This window comes from Arabidopsis thaliana, chromosome 4 (assembly GCF_000001735.4).
Source record: "Arabidopsis thaliana chromosome 4, partial sequence".
In the NCBI taxonomy this organism is placed as follows: Eukaryota; Viridiplantae; Streptophyta; class Magnoliopsida; order Brassicales; family Brassicaceae; genus Arabidopsis; species Arabidopsis thaliana.
Genome location: NC_003075.7, coordinates 1,001 through 20,360, shown reverse-complemented (window position 1 = coordinate 20,360; position 19,360 = coordinate 1,001). Strand labels below are relative to the sequence as shown.

Below are 19,360 nucleotides of genomic sequence, written 5' to 3'. Positions count from 1 at the left end.
ACGTGTGGTAATGGTCGGGGCCAAGTTGACCTGTTAACACCCAATCATTTTACAGCACCTTTAAAAAATAAACATTCGCTTTCTTTTTGTTTCTTGTAGCATTATAAATAAATTCAATAACATTATCAACAAATTATTGTGGAATTTTGCAGACAAAGCATATGCTATTGTGTCTACTCCATTTCCACTTTTCACTTATCCTCAGTCACATAATTAAATTCGTGAAAACGAAGGATTATCTACTGTTCGTATATTGATCTAGAAAATTTGGAGTTCATTTGTGGATGTGGTGGAGACGTGGAGTGATGTTACTAATTCACTCAAACATAACCATTATTTATTTTTCTCTATCCAATTACGACCACATATTTTTAAAGTACGTAATACGTATAATATCATAATTCATGAGAAGCCTATACATATAAATAAATAATTATGATGGAATATATATATGTATGTATGTGACTAACACATATATAGACGTAAACTATATAGAGGTGTTTGAGTAATAATCATTTTGGATTCGAAGGAGGAGGAAGTTGTTGTTGCATTTGCTGATATAATGTAGCCATCCTGCTATACGCTTCCATCGTCGTTGGCTGCAATTCCAAATATATAAAAATATAAATGGTACTGAAGCATTGTTTAGACCCAAGTTGTATATCTATATATAGAAAAAGGGTCAACCTGAGTAGAGCATGCAAGAAAGGCAGACATAGGATCGGGGATGAGAGGAGACTGAAATCGAGAGTCATTGGAAGAAGCATCCCACGATGGACAATTCATGGGCAAAAATGGGTTTGGCATCATGTTGGCATGGATATTAGGAGCGCTTGCAGCAGCTCGGTTCATAGAATTAAGGTCGAGGAGACCGAGACCGGGCATCCCCATGCCCATCCCTAAACCCATGGGATTGGACATGAGAGACATTTGTAGTTGTTGTTGTTGCTGCATGGCCATAGGAAGCATCATAGAAGGCATATTCATTCTGCTCATCATGCTCACTTGTGCTTGAAGTTGCTTCAAATACTCTATCACTTCATCCAACATAGATGCTTTATCCGTCTATAGTTCCAAAATTAACGATTTATATATCAAGCCTCTTTGGTATCTACTATAATTAACCAAACCAATGTTACGGAGCATGTGTGTAATGTAGATTGTGTTGATTTTTGAGTCGACAGCCACAAGGCATATAATAATTAAAGGTGTATATGAATGGACCAACCGGACCAAGTAATAAAGTGATGTAAAATAAGTTTTTAGGGGACAAGCAAATAAGAGATTGATGAACATAAGTGTGTGGAGTAGAATCATCGTATGAGGTCCATTTCTTTAGATGCATTCACTTCACTTTGGTCCACCACCCTTTTTCATATTATCCCCTCTATTTTCATGTATACCTAGCTAGCATCTATTTTTTTACTATACGTACGCATATGACTTTTATTTAGCCACGTACACTAGTTTATGTAAAACGACTTGCGTACCTTGCTGGAATTGGGAACCAGTTTTTGCAAAGTCTTCATCCTTTGATTGATTTTATCTCTCCTCTTCTGTAATAAAATCAACCAAGGATAAAACGCAGGGGGTCATGCATGTGTAACAGTAGACGAATAACATAAAACTTTTTTTGAAAAATAAAATAATGGTTGAGTGAATCATTACACGTTCGGATTGGTTATGAATAGCAGCAGCTCTGCTTCTCTTGGTTGAAACTGATGATTTTCCTCCGGCTTTCTTCTCTTCTTCGTCCTCCATCTATCGTTTTTCCTTAATTATTATCATTTACTTATAAAGCTAGAGACATCAATAACTAGAACAAGTTAATATATATGATGACTTGCCTGTGGGCGGCTGTGGCAGACGGAGTCATGATCGTCGATTGTGTTATCGTGCGAGCCCATTGATGTTGAGGTGAAACCTACGTCGTAAGTGTCCATGGTCAGCCGCTGACTCCCGCCGCCGCTCCACTCCGGTGCCACTCTTGCTCGTTTTCCACCGCCCATGGTACGACCATCGCTACATGACCCCACCCGGGTGGAGCCAACGCCACCAGGCTTGCTCTGCTGCTCGTGTACTAGGTTGGAGCAAGGGACAAGCGCGTCCATTGCCATCGCGGCCCTGGAGGAGCGATGATGGAACCACGGGACGAGCTCATCCGTGGGCTTAGGGTTAGGGAGGCGAGTAGCTTGGTCCACTATCGACTCCAACGTTCCACCGGCGCCTGTGGAGTACTTGGTCGACGAAGCCGTCACTCGCGGTGGACCTAAGCCGTGCAAGCCTAGTTGCCCGTTCTCCCACGTCAGCTCGGCTACCTCGTAGTCTAATCTGTAGACAAACAAGAAAAGCTATCATTATATTGTGGCCACTTATACTATCAAGATGATAAATTAAGGTATGTACATGGGGATGTCTGCGGCTGTGGTGGAGCGGACGGTGGTGGTGGCTGCTGCCGGAGTATCATCGATGTGACAGTTTGGAACACATTGGCTCATCCTAAAATCTGTGTATTTTACTAGTTTAAAAGGTTTTGTGTTATTGAGATCTTCTTCCCTTTCCTATATATATAAAAAGGAACTTTTATGTGAACTTTTGTAGTAATCACGTAATGGACAAGTGGGGACATGATACTTAAATAGTTAACCATATATATTAAATTGTTCAGGTCCCTTCTTTAATGGCTTGCTTAAGACTTGTTGAATGTTTTGTTGACAGCTTAAATGTGAGAATCAATTCTGTATACGACTCGCATGTATATTTGTTGTCATAGTTTAGTAGGATTCGCTAACATATAATACTAGTTTTTATCCCGCGGTATAAATTTAATTTGTTTAGTAGATTAAAATATATATGATTTAATGTTTTATATTTTCTAAATGTACAACTCTTATTTTTATATATTATTTACTGTATAATTACTTGTTTGATTTTTACTATTTAAAGATATAGGAACAATAACATACCGTCCATTAAGTTAAAATTTAGATTATAACTAAATAATTTAAATTTAAATTATATTTATTTTGTTAATATTGTTTGTTTTGTATAGTGTTTAAGATAATATAATTGTATTTTGATTGTTATATATATGATTTCGCCCGTGGTATACCGTCTCGTATTACTATCGACTCAAACCCGTCCTACAATCTAATCTCGTTCAGTGAATATCAAACATATCTTATGGATTTCACCCATGATATATCGTCTTGTATTTCTATCGACTCAAACCCGTCCTAACCATCTAAACCCGATCAATAAAATTAAATATTATTTTGTCATTTTTGTTTAATAATACTTTAATCGAAAAGATATATAATTCAAATCAATATAAAAGTTTTCTTTCAAATGGTTATTTAATTGTTCTAAAGTTCATATATTATAATATTCTAAACCCGTCCTACCATCTATACCATTCGGTGAAATTAAACATTATTTTTTATTTTTTGTTTTAATAATACTTTTATTAAAAGATTTATAATTCAAAAATCAATTAAAAAGTTTTCTTTCAAATGGTTATTTAATTGTTCTAAAGTTCATATATTACAATATTCTAAACCCATTATACCATCTAATCCAGTTCGGTGAAATTAAATATTATTTTTTATTTTTTGTTTTAATAATACTTTTATTAAAAGATTTATAATTCAAAAATCAATTAAAAAGTTTTCTTTCAAATGGTTATTTAATTGTTCTAAAGTTCATATATTATAATATTCTAAACCCATTATACCATCTAATCCAGTTCGGTGTAATTAAACATTATTTTTTATTTTTTGTTTTAATAATACTTTATTAAAAGATTTATAATTTAAATCAATTAAAAAGTTTTCTTTCAAATGTTTATTTAATTTTATAGATTTTCCATATTATAAATATTCTAAACGTTTTTTCCGTGAAAATATTTAATAAACTTTAAATAACTAAAATATTTACCTTTAATAAAGTATATATTTTTTATTGGTAAGGTTTAATAAAGTATAATATTAATAATGTCCTAAAATTTCTCTTTTTTTAAATAATTAGAATTGATGGAGATATATTAGATAAGGAAATCCTAATAATTAGGAATATTAATTAATTGATAATAATAAAATGTCAATAGCATTGAGTTGTAAATAAGTCTCAACTCTATGATTTATTTGTTAAAAATATTGCAAAAATGTATATATAGACTAGTGTGTCACACTATGTTACGTATGTTCCTTTGCTAGAATCGAGTGAATCTTTGAAAGCCAGAGAAAACGACATCTGAATTATGTAAGGTTGAAATTACTTTTTGGATGCATGAAGTAAGATGCCATTGAAGAATACTTCAATTATGTATATAAACTTACTGTATTGATGTATTTCTGTGATTTACCATTAAAGAACAAAACTAATGCAACCATTACATGATGTATGTGTGTTAGCATCGGTTCCTGTATATTTTATTTGTTGAGAAATGTCCAGTTCATATACATTTAGAGGTTCCTCATGAGAAAGCCTTCGAAAGTGATTCCCGGTCCGAAAGCTAAGCCCAGACCCCACTCTTCTCCCTCTGTGCCTTTCTTCTCAAGCTCATCTCTGACTTTGTCCATTATGTAGAAGATGGTGTTGCTGCTTACGTTCCCATAATCCATCAACGCCCTTCTGCTGCATTCCAGCTTTTCCGGCTTCAGCTTCAGCTTTGTCTCCAGCCCGCTCAGGATGGCTGGTCCACCAGGATGAACTGCCCAGAAAAGGTCATTCAACTCCAACGCACCAGAGCCAGCCTTTGCCACTAGCTTCTTGCAGAACTCCTCCACGTTGTCTTCGATCTTCTGAGGGAGGTCTCTTCCTAGCTTGAAGGTTATGCCCTCTTCTGACAGCCGCCCGTCGATCACCCCCTGTGTTTGGGGCAGGAACTGCTGCATAGCACAGTGAAGCTCCATGAAAGGAGATTCCGACTCTGTAGGGTCTGCTCCGATGATCAGGGCAGCTGCTCCATCTCCAAAGAGTGCAGCCCCGACTAAGTTGTAAGGACGAGCTTTGTTGGGTGGGCGGAACCCCAGAACGGTAGTCTCAGAGGTGGTGAGCAACACACGGCTCCCTGGGTTGTTCTCAGCAATGTCTTTGGCCACGCGCAGCCCACTCAAACCTCCATAGCATCCAAGAAAATACAGCATCACTCTCTGAACCTCGTTGCTAAGGCCCAGCTGTGCCGAGAGGTAAAGATCACCTCCGGGCAAACGGAACTCACTGGAGGAAACGTAGACAAGATGAGTGATATCTTCCACTGCCCTTCCCCATTCCTTGATGCAAACCAAGCTCGCTTCATATGCCATCTGCACAACCGCATCGTTTGCAATCTCAAGCCTCTGTTTGATGGTTGGGGAACCCTCGGTTGCTAGTTCAGGGTATTTGTGCAGCGTCTCCCGTGACATGACTGTGTAGCGTGTCTTGACAGTTGTGCTTTTGCCTAACATCACCAAGACACACAAACACGCTTATCTTTGCACAAGTGCTCAAAGAAAAAAAGTTGTCAAAGAAAGTAGAGGGAAGTTACACAAGTGTTGCAGCTTGTCTTTGATAGAAAGGTTATCGCATTTGATTTCACGGAGATACTCCTCCACGAGATTCTCCTGGGAAACAACATTGCTCGGCAAGGCCTTACCGAGAGCAAGCACTGTCGCCTTCCCCTGATAAGCAACACGCTTTTGTTTCTCTACCCTTGCGGACACCAACATCTTTGTGAGTTCACAATGAAATAAGAGACAAAGGATTAGTGTTGGCCTTTTAAGTCATGGATTGTGAAAATAACATTAAAAAAGGGCATAGAAAATGTGGGTGGTGTGTTTGTAACAAACACAGACAAAAACCCTAAATAAACTCAAGGATGACACTTTGAATGATCCTTCAAATTCCTCTTCCTCCTCCTCCCTATATTCCTGCATCATCTATTTGAGGCCCAATGATAAAGGAGAGAGACAGAAATGGTGTATAACTTATACAAGAAGCAAAAAGCATCACAAATTATACAAATGATTCAGTCCAGTTATAAGGAGCACGATCAACAATTAAGTAGTCTCCTCTGATGTCCTTGGCCACTCTGATCTCACCGTCCATATACACATTCTCAAACCTGTGGAACCAAAACCCAAACTCACTCTCTTTATCTATACAAGTAGCTCCGAAGAGGAAACAGAGAGAAGTCACTCACCAGCCCTTCCCAAATGGTGGCAGTGGGAGCTCCCAGTTCTTCCCTCTCAATACCGCACTATTGAATCTGAATATCAAAAACGCTATCAACTAAGCTATGATGCTACACATTTCGATATCAGAGCGTACGAAGAAGAAGTGGTTTTTGGAACCTGAAATTGACTCTCTGCGGGGAAGCGATATCGATATCGGAGCGTACGAAGAAAACCCCGTCCGGCGGGAAAGTGATGACGTTATTGAGGATCCGTTTATTCACATCGATCACCTGCAAAACGTCTCCGGCGGTCGTCCCAAACAAGCCTGCCTTTTCTATGATGAACAACTGTTCCTTCTCCGTCGTCCACAAGAGCCGCCACGTGGCAGATAGAGAGTCGTCTGTGGTGATGGAGCTGCGCCCGATAACCGTCATGGATTCGATGGCGTTCACGATTTCATCTCGCTTCTTGGGGTCTTTCTGGGTTCTCAGACCTCGATCCTCCTCGGAGATCAGCTCAAGCAGCTTCCTCTTGGCTCGCTGTGCTGGATTCGCGAAGATCGAGCAGCTTGTTCGAAAACCGGCACGACGAGTGCGGCGGAGTGGAGGAGAACATGCCGACAGCGAGAGCGCGAGCGCCATGTTTGCAAATTGCAATTTCCATGGTTAGGTTGTTGCACGAAGAAGAAGAAGAGATACTCTGTTATTTGGGTTTCTTTTCTAAAAAGCCCATTTGGGTTTTATTTGCTTTATCTCATGAGTCTAAGCCCAAGCCCAAGGAAATAGCTTGCACGTGCGCGTCACGTGTCTACGATAAAACCCCAGCAACGGCGAGCGGCTTTGCCTTGCTCATTCAACCTCGCTCGTCGTCGTCGTCGTCTCCACTTCGATTTTTCAATCAGTAATATTGGTGGTTCAGAGATGATGATGATGAATCTTTTAAGGAGATCAGCGATAGCCATCGGCCGCCAATCAAAATCGAAACTGGCGTCGTTTTCCTCCGCTACACAACCTTGTTCCGGAATCCCAAAATCGGTAAGGCTTTCGTATTCCATCTCACTCTGCCGGCATTTCTATATAATATTGGCTAAAAGCTATTGGTTCTTCTACTACATAGACACGGATTGTTTAGGATCTTGTGAAAATTGAGGTCGTTTTTTTCAGTGTCTCTAGTCCTGTTTGAATTGAATCTCTCTAGTGTCCTTGATCTGGGGAAAACTTACAGTGTTACTTTTGTTATATATCAGTCCAAGAGGGTTTTTAGCAACTCATTTCTTTCAAAGGTATTTTCTTCCCTTTACTTGTTAAATATTTGCTTCGACAACATTTTCTTTGCTCTTTACACCCTTTTGGGCTTATATGTTAGTCTCATACCTCTCATCGTTTTTCTTATGCAGGACTCTACTGGAGCTAATGGTCAGCAGTGATAATTGTGTAATCAAACTTCAAATCCTAGTGTTGATGTGTACCTTGTTGTTCTGACAATTGTCTGTTATACAGGACTATTGTTTCGCTTCCGAAACCCGCAAGCAAGTATATGTACGGAAGCTCGTCCAAAGAACATCAACTCATCTTACTTTACCAGATCTTTTGCATCAAGAACTTCAAAAGAACCTGGGAATCAGCAGAATAAGGTGTTTCTTCCTACAAGTTTCTACTTAATGTCTACGTTATGTGTTTGCCATTTATCACAACGCAAGCCGTCAAAAGCGACAGACAGCTTCTGTCATCTAATAATGATGCTTGCTTTGCCAATTGTTTTACAGGCTAAGAAAGAGGTGACGACTGTGGAGGATCCTTTTGATTCTCCTACATACCACATCCCGGAGAAGCCGGTGACCTTTACAGAAGGTGCGTCCTACAGTCTTGTTATTCTGGCTGGGCTTGGTGTCGCTGGAGCTGCTGGCTACGGTGTGTTTAAAGAGCTCATTTTTCAACCAAAAGAGTGAGGCTTCAGAAATCTAATTTGATTTATCTGCTCAGACACTTGGATTTGAGTAATCTAAAGACACCATTATGTATTCTAGGTACAAGGTCTTTGACAAAGCCTTGAAGAGAATTCAAGATGATGGTCAGGTAATTAGAAACTAACTCTACAGATTGATCATAGCGGAGGGGTGGTGTATGAAACAAAAGCATCTGTTTATAAAATGAAACAATTTCTGTGACTGTGATTGTCTTGTTAACTAGGTGAGGGTTAGGATTGGATCCCCCATCAAAGGCTATGGACAAGAAACTAGAAACCGAGCTGCTCGTCAACGTATACCCAACAGAGTATTTACAGATGAAGACGGAGTGGAGCATGTTGAGGTATTTCATTGTAGAACCTCTATTGCGCTTGGATTCACATTCTTGCTATATAAATTGTCTAGAGTTTTGCAGGTTTAACATGATCAAAATTGAATATGCTTCAGGTAAACTTCTACATCCGTGGGCCTCAAGGAGCAGGGAAAGTGTACACGGAGATGTTTAAAGACAAGGCAGAGAAGGAATGGAAATACACGTACCTGATCGTAGAGATTTTAACACCTTCCCCAGCCAAATTGATGCTGGAGTCTTATTTGCCTGCCTAAAGCACTCGTATTTATGACTCAGCAGATCCGGAAAACATTCAGAAACGGCTTAGATTGTTTTAGTTGGGGTGTTGGAGAAAAGAGAGAGAATTGTGTTACACATGAGCTGTAGGAATGACTTCTTATCAAGCAACTGTTTGCTAATTGAAAAACAAGTCTAAACTGTGTTTATGATCCTCTTGGGGATGTCTAGGATTTTGAACCGAATTCAAGTTTGAGGCTTGATAATATTTTTATGCGTAAACATGAAACAGAGACATGGAGAATGCATATATCATGAAGCATCAAGTATACAATAGAGGCAATCATGGATCAAACGGTGTTTATGGTATCAGTAAGACAGCGGAGAATGCAACCGGGACCAACTCTCTCTCTGAGTTTCCCCGAGCCATCAAGGCTACAAACATCTCGACTACAAGGGCCAATCAAATTACATAATCACGGAAAAAACAAGGATAGATACAAGCAAACCTAACACTCGAGCAATAATTTGAGTAATAGAAACAAGAAACCAGAAATCGAAACGAAACGGAACGAAACACAAGATTTCCTAATTAATCTTGTGTTTAATTAAGAAAAGAAAACACAAAAAAGTTGAAAGGTTTAGTGGTGCATCCACGTAGCAAGACATTTTAGGTGTACGTCGACCATATTGTTGGCCGTTTATAGAGCATCATCCACTCTCCTCGACGAGCAAGATCATGCCGCCTCTGGATTCTTCTCATTCATCGGTGTTCCTGCGATCCCCTCCGTAGCACCCTCCGCCTCCTCAGCGCCTTCCCCGTGTAAATTACCGTTCTGCATGTTTAGAAATTTGACGTGGAAATTGTTGCAATGTAACTTTCTGTGATACTTGGCTATTGTTGCAATGTAATTTTCATTGAAGTCAGTCACCAATGACCATTGAACAGATGTTTTAAAATGTCCACGTAAGCAATTGTTGTTTGGAACGATTTTCGGTTAGCATTCGTGCCTTTTTTACCTCAATAAAAGGCCGTGGCATTAACTCACTTGTCTTGAGACGTTATGTCGTTAAAACCAAGCCCAAAGTTAATTTCGGCCCAAATCGTTTTCAACTTTCCCGCCGTCTTTTAACTTTTTAGATTTTTGGTGATGGTTTTGGGGGGAAAGAAAACAGAAAATATAAAAATAAAATTTCCGCACTCCCGACTCTTGGTGTGGTAGGCAATTCTGAATCGCGAGGTTTAGTTCTCCGGCTGAATCAGAGAACGACGAGTCGGAAAAATTCGAAACTCTAGAACTGAATAAATGTCGACGTGGCAATTATTTCCCGATTCCAGCGGCGATGGTTTCCGGTGGGAAGTCGCTGGCCGGATTCTTCAGTCCGTCTCGGATTCTACGCCAACCAAGGCGCTCGAATCGACAGCTCCTCTACCTTCTATGGCCGATCTCTTGCTCCAAGGTGATTCTTCGTTTCTTCCTTTTTTTGTCGAATCGTGTTTGTCATGTGACTCAAAGGAGATTGAATTATTATTTGATGCTTCAAGGATGCTCGAAGCTTATAGCACGGGAAGAAGCGATGCCTGGGGAAATCCCAATGTTCAGGACTGGGCTAGGGAAGTCTGTAGTTCTTAAAGAGTCTTCGATTGCTAAAGCCAAATCCATTTTAGCAGAGAAGGTTACTTACTCAGGTACTTTATGTGACAGTATTGAATTCCCTTGACTAGTCATTTGTTTCTGAATTCCCTTGAATTGTTACTTAATGTTGGTGAAAATGGTTTCCTGAAAATCTTTTGAATGTTCCATGTTCTTGGCTACACTTTAGATTTGCGGAACACAAATTGCTCAATTCCCCAAATGAGACAAGTGGATACAGCTGAAACTTTGCCAATGTTCAGGACGGCCTCGGGGAAATCTGTCCCTTTGAAAGAGTCTTCAATTGCCAAAGCTATGTCTATTCTAGGAAGTGATAAGATTATTGACTCAGGTGTGTTCTTATCTCCTCTTTTTTAAAGTCTTATTTCCAGTATAGCTGTGTGCGCGTTTACATATGAACTTGTTCTTTGTGCTGCTACTCCGTTCAACTTCCAGGTTCTTGAGTTTGGTTGTTATCAGATGAAATGATGAATAGTGAAGAACTAATCAACACACATCTTACTTCGTTTAGAGGATGAATATTAGAAGTGACATTTTTTCATAGTTTATTTGTTAATAAGATTCTTTTTGATTGTGTAGACAACGTTCTTCCCAGGGAGAGTGGATTTGGAGTTTCCAACAGTCTTTTTCAGACAGCTTCCAACAAAAAGGTTAATGTATCTTCTGCCGGTTTAGCAAGGGCCAAGGCATTGTTAGGACTAGAAGAAGATGATTTGAATGGATTTAACCATGTGAACCAGTCGTCTTCTTCCTCCCAGCAACATGGGTGGTCCGGATTAAAAACTCATGAGGAGTTTGATGCTACAGTAGTTAAGCATCATTCAGGAACTCCAGGACAATATGAGGATTATGTATCTGGGAAGAGATCTGAAGTCTTAAATCCATCTTTAAAGGTGCCTCCAACAAAGTTTCAGACTGCTGGTGGAAAATCATTGTCAGTGTCAGCTGAGGCGTTAAAACGTGCCAGAAACCTTCTTGGTGACCCTGAATTAGGGTCTTTCTTTGATGATGTAGCTGGAGGTGATCAATTTTTTACACCAGAGAAAGATGAAAGGTTAAGTGATATTGCTATAAACAATGGAAGTGCCAACAGAGGTTATATTGCTCATGAAGAAAAGACAAGCAACAAACATACGCCAAATAGTTTTGTATCTCCTCTTTGGTCATCTTCAAAGCAATTTAGTTCAGTCAACTTGGAGAACCTAGCTTCAGGGGGTAATTTGATCAAGAAATTTGATGCGGCTGTTGATGAGACCGATTGTGCTCTGAATGCTACACATGGACTATCAAATAACAGGTCTTTGGCATCAGATATGGCAGTGAATAATTCCAAGGTAAACGGTTTCATTCCAAGAGGTAGGCAACCTGGAAGGCCTGCTGATCAGCCACTTGTTGATATAACAAATCGCAGAGATACAGCTTATGCATACAATAAACAAGACAGTACCCAAAAGAAAAGGCTGGGAAAGACAGTCTCCGTTTCTCCTTTCAAAAGGCCAAGGATTTCATCCTTTAAAACTCCTTCAAAGAAACATGCTCTGCAAGCTTCAAGTGGTAATATATATGATTAATTTTTTTAAGAATTTTTTATGTTAATCTAATTGGTTGGTTCTCAGGTTTATAGTTTTGGTGTCCTGTCTATTATCAGGTTTGTCTGTTGTATCGTGTGATACACTTACTTCCAAAAAGGTGCTTTCTACAAGGTATCCAGAAAAGTCTCCAAGAGTATATATCAAGGACTTTTTTGGAATGCATCCAACAGCTACGACCAGGGTAAATTCTTTTTGTCCCTTTCAACTGTTCCTGCGTTACATAGCTTTTTTCTTCATTCACTCAAACACACTTACGAGGTGGTTTTTAGATGGATTATGTGCCAGACCATGTCAGAAGAATCAAATCAAGTAATGCAGATAAATATGTATTCTGTGATGAGTCTTCTTCAAACAAGGTTGGAGCTGAAACTTTTCTTCAAATGTTGGCTGAGTCTGGTGCTTCCTTACAACATGCATCCAGAAAGTACTTTCTCTGTCCCTTGAAATGTTAACCGTGTTATTTGTTTATTATATCAGAAAAAGTGTGTGACCGTTCTTTTGAAGCTTGCATGTGATTGTCACTCTATTAGATAGACAGTGAGTATTGATGTCTATATCTATTAACTTATCCATCACTACGTATGCACTAGGTGGGTCACTAATCACTATAGGTGGATAGTCTGGAAACTTGCATGCTACGACATATACTACCCAGCCAAATGCAGAGGAAACTTTCTGACAATCACCAATGTTCTTGAGGAACTAAAATACAGGTTTCCCAGTCTCACAACACAACTCGTTACTTAAACTCATGCAAAGTCTAACATGGTTAATCTTTCTTAATAGATATGAGAGAGAGGTCAATCATGGTCATTGCTCTGCAATCAAGAGGATTCTGAGTGGTGATGCTCCAGCTTCTTCAATGATGGTGCTCTGCATATCAGCTATTAATCCAAAGACCGATAATGATTCTCAGGAAGCACATTGTTCTGATAGTTGCAGCAATGTGAAAGTAGAACTCACTGATGGGTGGTATGAAATTGCTACTGCTATTCTGTTACCTGTTTTCTTGACTCATTTCCATATGATTTTTTTTAAAAAAATCACAGGTACTCGATGAATGCTGCTCTGGATGTCGTACTAACAAAGCAGCTGAATGCTGGCAAATTGTTTGTCGGGCAGAAGCTTCGAGTAAGTTATTTTCATGCAAGATATACTTTGTTTTGCAACACAGATTTTGGTTAGATCACTGACTTGCAGCATGCTTACGTTCTTATCTCTTATCTGAAGATCCTCGGGGCAGGACTTTCTGGCTGGGCTACCCCAACATCACCACTTGAGGTTTCCTAGACTTTGCATTTTATAAGATTTTCTGATATCTTCTCAGGTTGGTTTGTTCATAAGAGTTTCATTCAACCAAACTTTCAGGCAGTGATTTCAAGTACAATCTGTTTGTTGTTGAATATTAATGGGACATACAGAGCTCACTGGGCGGACCGACTAGGCTTCTGTAAGTAGCTTTATGCTGTGGGCCTCACTACATCATCTGAGTTCTTATTGCTTTCATATTGTTATCTTTCCATTGATCGTTTATAATCTCTTCCTTCCTCAAGGTAAAGAAATTGGTGTCCCTCTGGCTTTAAATTGTATCAAGTGCAATGGGGGTCCAGTGCCTAAAACGCTAGCTGGCATCAAACGAATATACCCCATCCTATACAAGGAAAGGTCAATATAAATGTGTGCCTGTTAATGCATTTTGGTCTTCTTTATACTTCTCGCAAAGCATTATATTTTCTTGATGTATACAGGTTAGGTGAAAAGAAGTCAATAGTTCGATCAGAGAGAATAGAAAGTAGAATTATACAGCTGCATAATCAGAGGCAAGTTTCCTTATAACTGTAGAGAGCAATTTTTAGTAACATTGATGTGATCAATTTAGCACATGCATCTCTTTCTAAGAAGTGTCAGATTAACTCATCAAAGCTAGAGACATTTTGTTACATACAACAATTTGGTGGCGTCACCAAGTTGCAGCCTTGAACCATTTGCTCTTTTCATTTTAAATCCTAACATGTTATAGAGCATATAATTATAATTATCATGCGCAAATCGGCATGTATCAATTTAGTTATATTTATCATGTGCAATTGTGCATGTATCAGTTTACATACATTATATTATCATGCAGATTATGGGAATCTTAGCGGTTCAAACGTCTTAAAGTACTGCATAACTACATATAGTTTGACTATACATAACTACTTATTTATGGCTATGATCGTAAATTTTAGTATAAATGCAATATTCACTGTTAGAATACGATATTCAAATTCGTTTTCAGAATTCAGAGAACAAAAAGTAGATAAAGTGACCTTGGTTTATGTTGTTTTGGTCAAATTTATCGTTTATAAGTTTGCTAGCTAATGTTATACTATTTGCTAACATATAATTAAATGTTGAGTGCTAATCTCGAATTTTTTATTAGAAAAGACAATCTTTGTATTTATTAGAAAAGCTTCTGGCCTTCTGATTATGGATGGTTTTCCCAACAAAAGAGCCAAAGATTGCAGTTCGTCATGGTTTATTCTCATTCATACTTGCCTTTTTTTTTTCTTTCTATTTTCCGTAGGCGCTCAGCTCTTGTTGAGGGTATTATGTGTGAGTACCAGAGAGGAATTAATGGTGTTCACAGCCAGAACGACACTGACAGCGAAGAAGGAGCCAAGATCTTTAAGCTGTTAGAGACGGCTGCTGAACCTGAATTTCTTATGGCAGAAATGAGCCCAGAGCAGTTGAGATCTTTCACTACATATAAAGCAAAATTTGAGGTAGAATAGTAATTTCCTTTTCTTGATATATTGATTACAGTAATTAACTGCTTCAATCTGAACCTCAGGCAGCCCAGCAAATGCGGAAGGAAAAATCAGTGGCAGAAACTCTGGAAGACGCTGGTTTAGGTGAAAGGAACGTCACCCCGTTCATGAGGATTAGGCTTGTTGGCCTGACGAGCTTAAGTTATGAAGGAGAGCACAATCCAAAAGAAGGCATTGTAACAATCTGGGATCCCACGGAGAGACAGGTACATTCAAATGCCTAAATCTGAATGTTTCATGCACAATTTAAAACAAGGCATTTTTCTAATGGCTAATAAGTTTACACGGACCTTATCCATATGAGCTTATATGGAACGGGGAGTTCCAAATATAAGCTTTTCAGAGTTGCTGTGGACCTCGAATGGACTGAAATGCATATCAAAGAATCGTTACCATCACTGTACTGTTGCATTAAGAGCATCATCGATTAGCTTGTTCAACTTTTTTCTTGTAGATTCTTAAAACAGTTATCATTGTCTACTACTGTGACAGAGAACCGAGCTGACAGAGGGGAAAATATACATGATGAAAGGGCTAGTACCAATAAACTCAGATTCAGAAATACTTTACTTACATGCGAGAGGGTCAAGCTCAAGATGGCAGCCTTTGTCTCCTAAAGATTCTGAAAATTTTCAGTAAGTGGTTTTCTTTAGTAGACACACTGGAATCTATCTCATTAATTTGTTCAATTTCCCTGATGATGTTTTCAGGCCCTTTTTCAACCCTCGTAAACCAATCTCTTTGTCAAATCTTGGTGAAATTCCTCTTTCAAGGTTAATCTCAGTAGTCCAAGCTTTTTATGAAACACTCTTTACCGCACTTTGCTAATCTATACCCTGTCATCTCTAATTATGTCCTTCAGTGAATTTGATATCGCTGCGTACGTTGTATATGTTGGAAATGCATACACGGATGTTCTACAAAAGAAGCAGTGGGTGTTTGTGACAGATGGATCCGCACAACATTCAGGGGAAATCTCAAACAGTCTTCTTGCTATAAGCTTCAGCACCTCATTCATGGATGATAGCTCTGTTTCCCACATCAGCCATAATTTGGTTGGATCCGTGGTATGTACAAATTCTAATCTTTGTCTAGTTTTACACAGAGAGAATATGCACCAAGAGATTAAATTTTGAAAAATATATGCTTGTTATGGGTCTTAATTTTTGGCAGGTCGGATTTTGCAATCTAATTAAAAGAGCAAAGGATGTGACAAACGAAATTTGGGTTGCTGAGGCAGCAGAGAACTCAGTCTACTTCATAAACGCAGAAGCTGCCTACTCTTCTCACCTCAAAACCAGCAGTGCCCATATCCAAACATGGGCTAAGCTCTCTTCTTCCAAATCCGTTCGTTCTCGTCGACTTCCTCTTTCTATAATTATTCGGTTCAAAAAGATTGGTCTTTTGTATTAAGCCTTCTTGGTTTGCTCAATTTTCAGGTCATTCATGAACTTCGGCAAAGAGTCTTATCTATAATCGGTGCTTGTAAATCACCTTCATGCTGAAGATAAATCATACCCCACCTCTTCTCTTAAGTTTTGTTTATAAGTTATCTAACCCTCTGCTGATTGTATCTATTAAAGCCCATTTTGCTACATCAATTTCTGAAATTTGAAATGTATGATCTACTCTCATTGATCAAGTAACTTTGAATTATTTTGTGTTGTAAACATATCTAAAGGTTTGATGAAGTTGCATTAAGAAATAACATTTATGCTATATATGATGCTACAACTTATCAGGGGAAACAATGGTTATGTAGTTTTTGTCTACTCGTTAGATATAATTATGTTTAGAATTCGAAGATGAATGTTATCAAAGAAAAAAGGATTTGACATTGTCAAGTCTACAACTCCTTATGAAAGAGCAACATTGTGTTATTTTTTTTTTCTATCAGGGAAACTTCCTATGACCGGAACAGTAATGGTGAAATGCACTTTGCCTAACTATATTATTGTATCTTCAGCTACACAAAGTAGATGTATTGCATGACCACATATATGAACTATACGATGTTATGTGGTTAACACCATAGACATACAATTTCGGTAAACTGAGTAGTTGATTCCGGCTTTGACCAACAAAAAATTCAAAAAAATCTTAAAAATTATTTTTATTATTAAAAAATAAGAATTATTTTTTCCTGCTGTATAATAAAAAAATATTTTATATACAATATAAATATATTTTTCTCAATTTCAAAACTAAATTAAAAATATAATAAAACAAAAAACTTGCAATTTTTCCTTTTATTTTATAAAAAGAAAAAAAATCTAACATTTTTTTTTCCTTCTAAAAACTTTATTAGAACTTTAAGAGATATCGTTGTTTACAAGATGATAAAGAAAATATGGACATGAGTGAAACAGAGACCAATGAGTATCCGCTGAAATAGCTTTCTTAGCTAAAAGATCCGCACGTGCATTTTGTTCCCGATGCTTGAAGGTGAACTTTACTGATGTAAAAGTTGGGATCCAACTGTATATGATATCAAGATAGTGTTGTAGTCGGGGATTTGGAGACTTCTGGTTAATTAGTCGATTAATATTTATGTTATCACCTTCAAAGATCACCTTTGTATACCCATAGGCCCTAGCGGCTTGAATAGCCCAGATAAGTGTCGAGCATTCAACTTCTTCTGGAGTCATTCGACCTTGAAACTACCCCATACCGCATTCCAAAACCGTGCCATGAGAGTTGCGGATAAGCCACCCTAGTCCAGACATTGTATTCCCCGTATGGTGAGAAGCATCATAATTGCACTTTAGCCAATCACTTTTGGGGGGGGGGGGGGGGGGGGCTCCACTTAGTGTGTCTCTTCGTAGGCGACAATGCATTTCCTTGATCATCTTCTTTCGTTGGTATATTACCCAGCCATTCTTTCGTGTCAGTGAGAGCGGATTCTACTGTAGTATAGAAATCAGTCCTTTTCCGGTTGAATACAAGATCATTCCTACTCTTCCATATTCTCCACATTAACCAGAAAGGCACAAATTTTGTTGTTTGATCTAACATTTTTATTTCAGCAAATTTTTTTATAAAAATAGAATTCATACGTATTACGTTTTCTTCTAATAATTTTTGTGGTTGAGAAATACAAAATAATAATAAAAATAGTATAGAAATTAAGGTTTTTTAATTGACAATATAAATTTAAGCAATTTCCTACTTAATTGTTCAAATAATATTTTTCCATTTTAATATTTTAAAATTTAATAATGACTTTTTACTAATTATTATAAAATTTAATGGATAAAAATACAAATCTATCTATGCTGAAAATAGAATTTTTTTTCTTATACAAAACCTAAAAACAGTTTCTTATTTTTTAATATTAAAAACTATTTTAAAGTTTTTTTCTGAAATTTTTTGTTGGTCAACGCCGGTCAATGTTAGTCAAAGCCAGAGTCAACCAGTCGATATACCGGAATTATATGTCTATGATGTTAGCCACATGACGTAGTATAGTTCATATATGTGGCCATGCAATACATAAATTTCGTGTAGTTAAGGATACAATAATATACTTGGCATGTGACCATGTATTCTCGTATAATTCGTGTAGCTAGCTATCTTTTTTCTAAAAAAATAACCTCAGTTATAATATTAATAGGTTAGTTTTATTTTATTTTATCAAATGTCACTTTGATCAAAATATGGATTAGATATCAGATGAAGCAATGCGTATAATCAAAGTTGAAAGACGCTTAATGTGATCTTACAAATACATAACGCTACCGCTTATGACAAAAAAAATAAATACATAACACTACCGAAACTTCACCGACTTCCAAATCAATCGTCTCCTAAAATTTTCCAATCTTGAAATCCCTAAAGAACAAAATCGAATGGTGTCCACAAATCCCCCTGTGCTTCCGATTTCCACCACCGCAACAGCCAAGTCCGGATCAGCCTCCGATTGTAACTGATGTGGTGGAATCACAACCTCCAACCGTCCATGCATTTGTCAACAGTGTGACCAAGACGGTTCGTGGTGGTCTATCTCGTAGCCGGCCGTGGTCAGAGCTCCTCGAACGATCTGCTTTTCACCAAGCTTGACTCTGTCTTCGAGGCCATGACGCGATTCTGGAAGAACTCCTCTTATTTCAGGGTGAATTACGTCTGCATCATCGCTCTGATCATCAGTTTCTCTCTTCCCGCCCACCCATTCTCGCTCATCCTCCTCCTATGCCTCGCCGCTTCATGGCTCTTCCTCTACCTCTTCCGTCCATCCGATCGACCTCTTATCCTCATCGGCCGATCTTTCTCCGAATACGAGACTCTCGGTGGCTTGATACTATCCACGATCGCCGTGATCTTTTTCACCAGCGTCGGATCTGTACTGATATCCGCTCTCATGATCGGAATAACAACAATTCCACCCCTGGTCGACGAATTCTTTGTCCTGGTCGAGGATTCCATCACCTGGTAGACGAATCCTCGAACCCGATAGATTTTCCTCGACCATACCTCGTCATTGTCGAGGATTCCGCCGTCCTGGTCTACGAATTCTCAGACTCGGTCGACGATTCCAACACCTGGTCGACGAATCCTCGAACCCGATAGATTTTCGTCGACCATTCCTCAACCGGGTCGAGGATTCCGCTGTCC

The 19,360-nt window shown here is 38.5% G+C and overlaps 6 protein-coding genes across 12 annotated transcripts; 3 read left to right on the top strand and 3 right to left on the bottom strand.

Moving 5' to 3' along the window:
- Window positions 1-177: 177 nt before the first annotated feature.
- UNE10 (basic helix-loop-helix (bHLH) DNA-binding superfamily protein) lies at window positions 178-2,722 on the bottom strand. Of its 3 annotated transcripts, NM_116222.4 has the most exons (6): window positions 2,407-2,722; window positions 1,848-2,331; window positions 1,669-1,761; window positions 1,491-1,556; window positions 688-1,065; window positions 178-599 (listed from the first exon to the last, which is right to left on the bottom strand). In NM_116222.4, the coding sequence occupies exons 1-6, from the start codon at window positions 2,496-2,498 to the stop codon at window positions 513-515; spliced, it is 1,200 nt and encodes a 399-aa protein (NP_191916.3). In that variant the 5' UTR covers window positions 2,499-2,722; the 3' UTR covers window positions 178-512. The 3 variants fall into 3 exon arrangements, with proteins under 3 accessions (NP_191916.3, NP_001329601.1, NP_001329602.1); NM_001340226.1 differs by having other exon boundaries at window positions 295-599; window positions 1,848-2,577; NM_001340227.1 differs by lacking the exon at window positions 178-599 and having other exon boundaries at window positions 636-1,065; window positions 2,407-2,577.
- A 1,559-nt stretch (window positions 2,723-4,281) lies between these two features.
- AT4G00040 (Chalcone and stilbene synthase family protein) lies at window positions 4,282-5,734 on the bottom strand. Its single transcript, NM_116221.1, has 2 exons — window positions 5,528-5,734; window positions 4,282-5,440 (listed from the first exon to the last, which is right to left on the bottom strand). The coding sequence occupies exons 1-2, from the start codon at window positions 5,706-5,708 to the stop codon at window positions 4,464-4,466; spliced, it is 1,158 nt and encodes a 385-aa protein (NP_191915.1). The 5' UTR covers window positions 5,709-5,734; the 3' UTR covers window positions 4,282-4,463.
- A 213-nt stretch (window positions 5,735-5,947) lies between these two features.
- On the bottom strand, window positions 5,948-6,834 carry AT4G00030 (Plastid-lipid associated protein PAP / fibrillin family protein). Its single transcript, NM_116220.2, has 3 exons — window positions 6,333-6,834; window positions 6,182-6,247; window positions 5,948-6,103 (listed from the first exon to the last, which is right to left on the bottom strand). Exons 1-3 carry the CDS (start codon window positions 6,794-6,796, stop codon window positions 5,995-5,997), a joined length of 639 nt encoding a protein of 212 aa, NP_191914.1. The 5' UTR covers window positions 6,797-6,834; the 3' UTR covers window positions 5,948-5,994.
- A 167-nt stretch (window positions 6,835-7,001) lies between these two features.
- SD3 (import inner membrane translocase subunit) lies at window positions 7,002-9,546 on the top strand. The gene is made up of 8 exons (NM_001036485.4): window positions 7,002-7,189; window positions 7,402-7,437; window positions 7,552-7,570; window positions 7,655-7,788; window positions 7,921-8,099; window positions 8,182-8,230; window positions 8,345-8,464; window positions 8,569-9,546. Exons 1-8 carry the CDS (start codon window positions 7,076-7,078, stop codon window positions 8,725-8,727), a joined length of 810 nt encoding a protein of 269 aa, NP_001031562.1. The 5' UTR covers window positions 7,002-7,075; the 3' UTR covers window positions 8,728-9,546.
- A 310-nt stretch (window positions 9,547-9,856) lies between these two features.
- Window positions 9,857-17,466, top strand: BRCA2(IV) (BREAST CANCER 2 like 2A; the record flags this gene model as incomplete). Of its 5 annotated transcripts, NM_001160720.1 has the most annotated exons (22): window positions 9,997-10,150; window positions 10,236-10,379; window positions 10,514-10,675; window positions 10,924-11,898; window positions 11,993-12,117; window positions 12,206-12,332; window positions 12,414-12,447; window positions 12,548-12,649; window positions 12,723-12,908; window positions 12,986-13,067; window positions 13,167-13,217; window positions 13,305-13,386; window positions 13,490-13,601; window positions 13,685-13,756; window positions 14,506-14,704; window positions 14,773-14,955; window positions 15,242-15,384; window positions 15,460-15,522; window positions 15,612-15,816; window positions 15,923-16,134; window positions 16,212-16,234; window positions 17,339-17,466. In NM_001160720.1, the coding sequence occupies 22 exons, from the start codon at window positions 9,997-9,999 to the stop codon at window positions 17,464-17,466; spliced, it is 3,564 nt and encodes a 1,187-aa protein (NP_001154192.1). The 5 variants fall into 5 exon arrangements, with proteins under 5 accessions (NP_191913.3, NP_001328739.1, NP_001328737.1 ...); NM_116219.5 differs by lacking the exons at window positions 12,414-12,447; window positions 17,339-17,466 and having other exon boundaries at window positions 9,857-10,150; window positions 12,206-12,360; window positions 12,527-12,649; window positions 15,923-16,096; window positions 16,189-16,468; NM_001340225.1 differs by lacking the exons at window positions 12,414-12,447; window positions 17,339-17,466 and having other exon boundaries at window positions 9,857-10,150; window positions 12,206-12,360; window positions 12,527-12,649; window positions 15,923-16,468.
- Window positions 17,467-18,824: 1,358 nt separating this feature from the next.
- Window positions 18,825-19,181, top strand: AT4G00005 (PRA1 (Prenylated rab acceptor) family protein; the record flags this gene model as incomplete). Its single annotated transcript, NM_001160719.1, has 1 exon — window positions 18,825-19,181. The coding sequence occupies one exon, from the start codon at window positions 18,825-18,827 to the stop codon at window positions 19,179-19,181; it is 357 nt and encodes a 118-aa protein (NP_001154191.1).
- Window positions 19,182-19,360: the final 179 nt, after the last annotated feature.